This window comes from Myzus persicae, unplaced genomic scaffold (genome assembly GCF_001856785.1).
Source record: "Myzus persicae strain clone G006 unplaced genomic scaffold, MPER_G0061.0, whole genome shotgun sequence".
Classification (NCBI taxonomy): domain Eukaryota; kingdom Metazoa; phylum Arthropoda; class Insecta; order Hemiptera; family Aphididae; genus Myzus; species Myzus persicae.
The window spans coordinates 85,676-90,329 of NW_019104272.1; the positions used below are offsets into that span (position 1 = coordinate 85,676).

A 4,654-nucleotide genomic window follows, 5' to 3' on the forward strand; every position below is an offset into this window, starting at 1 on the left:
CAACATTTATGTTCAGATTTCCAGAAATTCCGTATTATTTCTCAAATCTGGCTTCTACAGTTGAAAATGTCATTTTAAAGCATTTTTAAGCATTTTTAAGCATTTGTTTTCCTTTCATCTAAAAATTTAAGACGAAAGTACGAAGTACCTTAAGTAACAACTACAGACATGCGATTTCAAAAACGTGACAAAATGGAATTTATTGCTGGCAACTCGCCATGGGTACGATATAAAACCATAAGGTAGGCGCATTATATTATACCTGATCCTAGAGTCCCCGCGGAGATTAATATTCAGACCGTTATCCTCCCTGGGGATCGCTATAATATAGGGGATCTCAACACGCAAAACATCGAAATATCAGCCTCTCGACCCGTGTAGACAGCCACGACGGACGAACATTAGTTATACCCAAATATAAACCATGATCCCTCGAACTATTTATTCAATAATATAATAACCAATACATAACGCAGCGCGAATGGTATTGCATAGTTATCTTTATTATTATCGTATTCGATGTCTTCGAGATGATACAGTCATCTTGTACACTAAATATATTACACATAATATATGATTATTTAAAAAAAAAAACTTTCTCCGATGGTGCTGATCGGTGGGAAGTGTTGGCTGATTTTTGGATCAGACATGTGGGAGACGGTGCCGGAACAACACTGGAGTTGATTTCAATTTAAATGTCCAGCATACACGATTCCATAAATTTAGTGTTTTTCTTGGTCATCACTGTGCTCGGGTACTTGATGAAATGCATGATCGTCAGGAACGGATGAGCGAGTGCGTCAACCGCTGTTATACGCGTTTCCGGCATTACAATTAGCATTTTGTGTACCAAGTCCACGAACCACTCGATGTCCTCACAGCACTGCTGGTCGGGTTGCTCCATCACGTCATGTTGTAAATTCTGCAAATGGAAAAAAATATATTCACAGAATATTTAAAAAAAAATTATTCTATTTTTCCGGTTGCTGTCGTACACGTTACATGCATGTAGGCTATAGATATTGTTTTATTTATTTATTTGTACATCCATTTTACAATAAGACACAATTCATTATTTGTACAATAACTAATTTATATAACATAATAAAACTTAAAATAAAGAACTAATGTAGTGATGTGGTATACACTCACACAATCACATAACGAAAAACATAACCTTAGTTTTATCAAATAAAAATAATAATAATAATAATAATAATAATAGTGCAGTGTGTACAACATATACAACAGATATACCGTTATGATACTATTCAAATTTAAAAAATCTGGACATAATTAAGATGTAGACAATTATTAAGGTCTTATAGTATGTATTACTAATATGAGTTGTTGACCGAAAGTCAACTTCCTTATATCGTGTATCGTACATCGTACAGCAGCGGTAATGGATGTTTTACATGTCTGTTATAATATTGTACATTTTTGTTTTTTTTTTAAGCATATAAAATTAGATTTATATGTAAATCATCAGCAACCCACTCCTGATAAACGCTACAAAGAAAATCGTGGACCGATATTATATGAAAAATAAAGAAAAATAGTTTACGTGTAGTAATATTAAAAGTGATAAATAGGAATACCTCGACCGACAATGAATTATTGAACAGTTTGGCTTTATTCAGATTGTAGTGCTTCCGTGAAATAATTATCAACAGCCTGCATGTTACTCAAATAACAACCATAATATATTAAAAATTAACTTGCATGAAGATTTATAAACAAAAAAAGTATTAAAAATAAATATGTATCCGTGCGTTTTAATATCATATTTTCAAAAATCGCCTCGTATTCAGATTTTTGTGAAGATTAATTTGTATCGAATAGTGAGATAAATATTCATTCATGTCTAATCACGATCATTAACGGAAATTTAAAATATATAACCATCTTATACTTATTTAATGCTAAATATGCATTGTATTACCTACTACAATACGAAATACGTAAATAACTTGTTCAATAATTTATTATATTAATATGAAGTACCCACAATATATAATATAAACATTTAGGTAACGATATCACTAATTTTTTTTTTTTTAAAGTTAATTATTGGTCTTAAAAACAAAAAAAAACTGTTTAGTTTTGAATTCACATTGATAAAATGAGCAGCTCTATATTCTTTTGACGTGTTTTTTTTTTTTTAAACACAATAACAAACTCGTTACCTTCTAATATTTTATTGAATCATATTGTACAATTATGGACTATCGATAATTAATTCTTCGTAGTCGGTTTTGCACCATATCATATATTTATTCAAACCATTAACCATTTACCGACAAAAATCAAACATCTAATAATTGTGGTTGAGTTTGTGTGGGACCCTCAAGTTGCACACATTTTCCTGACTGGATGCATCACAAACAATAAATATTATTGTATGAGATGATGTTTAGAAAAAACCGTACACCATCATTCTCAATAAAAATAATGTCTCAAATAAAATATGCTGTCCTAAGTAATTCTTCCGCAATAGCCCAAATTCGAAATGGCTTTTAACGTACAGCAGTTTGTTTTATTTATTTTTTAAACTCATATTTTCTACTCACAAAACGGATTCAGATTCTAGCCAATAACAATGCATGCAGTCGGAAACCGTTTCAGTCTTGTGAAAACTTTACAATAACGGACCGCAAACAATAAAATAATATATACGTATATGCATATTATTATCAAACAATTCCTCCGTATTACAATAAGCCGTATCCCGTTTTTAATAATAAGGCATACCATAAGACTGTTTTCTGTATATATCGGACGTTTCTTTTTGCCAGAAAAAAATCCAATCAAATCCAAAAGCAAAAATCAGTATTAATAATAATATACCACACAATACTACAACAGGTATGCTTTGGAGAAAACGTATGAAATGTGTAAAAACAATTATATTCGACTGGACGAGTATTGGAAACCGTACAAGGAGCACGTTTCAAAAATGTAATTTGATTTTTATAAATAAAAAAATGTATAAGGCGTGTTATTACTTATGCTCTACTAGCCATAGTTATAGTACCTATCATATACTTTTAATTTAGGTAGCGTAAACCACCTGCCTACATGAATGTAATAATTAGTGGTAATTAATCGTGCGCAATATTATGATTAGTGAAATGTATGCAACGAACACGGTGAAACGACACAACGATTATGTGATCAACACACGCACGTAATATTATTACAGTTTATTCTGCGAGCAGTAGGCATTTTATAATATTAACAATGACACTCAATAGTCGGAATTAAATAATCGTACACGACGTGTTCCGATCGTCCTGGTAAAAAGGCAAATTAGTTTAAATGAGCCTATGGGATTAAAAAAAAAAAAAAAACAGTAGGACGTAGGTACATGTACAGTAGTAGTGTCAGTGTGACTGACTGCAATTACTAACTAGTGTATTGTAATGAAATGTCCAACAAACGAAATGTACGATGTAATAATATGTATAATTTTATATAGATTTATTTTTTTTAAATCGTTTATAATGGATATTGTTAAGACGCATACCTATGGTACGACAAAGACTACTACTTATTGCAGTATGTTTATTGTGCACAGGAGTACTTCAGACAAAATATTACATTAAATAGATAATTCAAAACTGTATAAAATTATCTTCATAATATGTGTATATCTAAGTGAGTTTTCACAGACGTTTATTGTAGTGGAAATTAGTAAGAATAGGTACTGTATTAAAATTTAAAATTGTACTATCTATCATAATATTTTGTAGTAGGTATATCTCCTAGGTTTACTAAATTATTTAAAATACTAACTTTTAAATATCATAAATAGCTACTTATTAAAATGTAACAGTTGTATACTTGTTAAGTTCAAGTCAGTGGCGGATGGAAGCAGACGACTACTTACGATGTGGCGGGTATTTTATAATAGTCGAAGAGCAAAATGAATAGGTAATGATAGATAACAACAGTGATAACAATATTGTGTTACTATGTCATGTTAATTATAATCACCTGAAATTGAATCCAACCGACGGTGAGTTCCGTTTCGAGAATATCCGCTGGTAAATCCGTTACCAAGTAATTGGGCATGGGCCGTGTACGTATAATCATTTTGACCAACAGCTCCTCCTCTTCCACGTCAAACAACTTGACGCCAGTAACAATTTCCGGCATGATACATCCCAGGGCCCACATGTCCAGACCATGGTCCAGTCTGCCTTGGAAGCACACCTCAGGTGCGCGGTACGGGATCGCCTGTATCTCCTTTTGGTACATTGTGTGTACGTTCTTCATGTCAAATGCCCAACCAAAATCGATGATCTTCACCAGAATATTGTTCCCCGTCCCGGAGTTGAACATTATGTTGTCGGGCTTGAGGTCGGCGTGCACGATCCCCAAACACTTCAAACCGGCCAATCCTTAAAAAGCATATGTCATGAACACGGACAGCCGACGGAACGAATATAACGTTATAAATCAAATCGAAATAAACATCTGATCGAGATGTTGTAATAAGTAGTAAAGATAAAAAAAATATCTAACGCCTATGTTGACATATTTTACCCTCGTTTTTTGTAAATTTATGCTTAAATCAAATATTTTATGAACCCAAACCTAAAATAACCCATGAAAGTACAAAAATGATATATCCTTTTTGAGACTTTTT

At 32.2% G+C, this 4,654-nt stretch overlaps 1 protein-coding gene across 1 annotated transcript; it reads right to left on the bottom strand.

The window, feature by feature from the left end:
- Positions 1–365: 365 nt before the first annotated feature.
- LOC111040753 (mitogen-activated protein kinase HOG1-like) lies at positions 366–4,406 on the bottom strand (the record flags this gene model as incomplete). The annotated part of the gene is made up of 2 exons (XM_022324768.1): positions 366–922; positions 4,000–4,406. Coding segments are annotated over 2 exons (638 nt in total), but the record flags the coding sequence as incomplete, so codon positions are not given.
- Between the last annotated feature and the right edge of the window lie 248 nt (positions 4,407–4,654).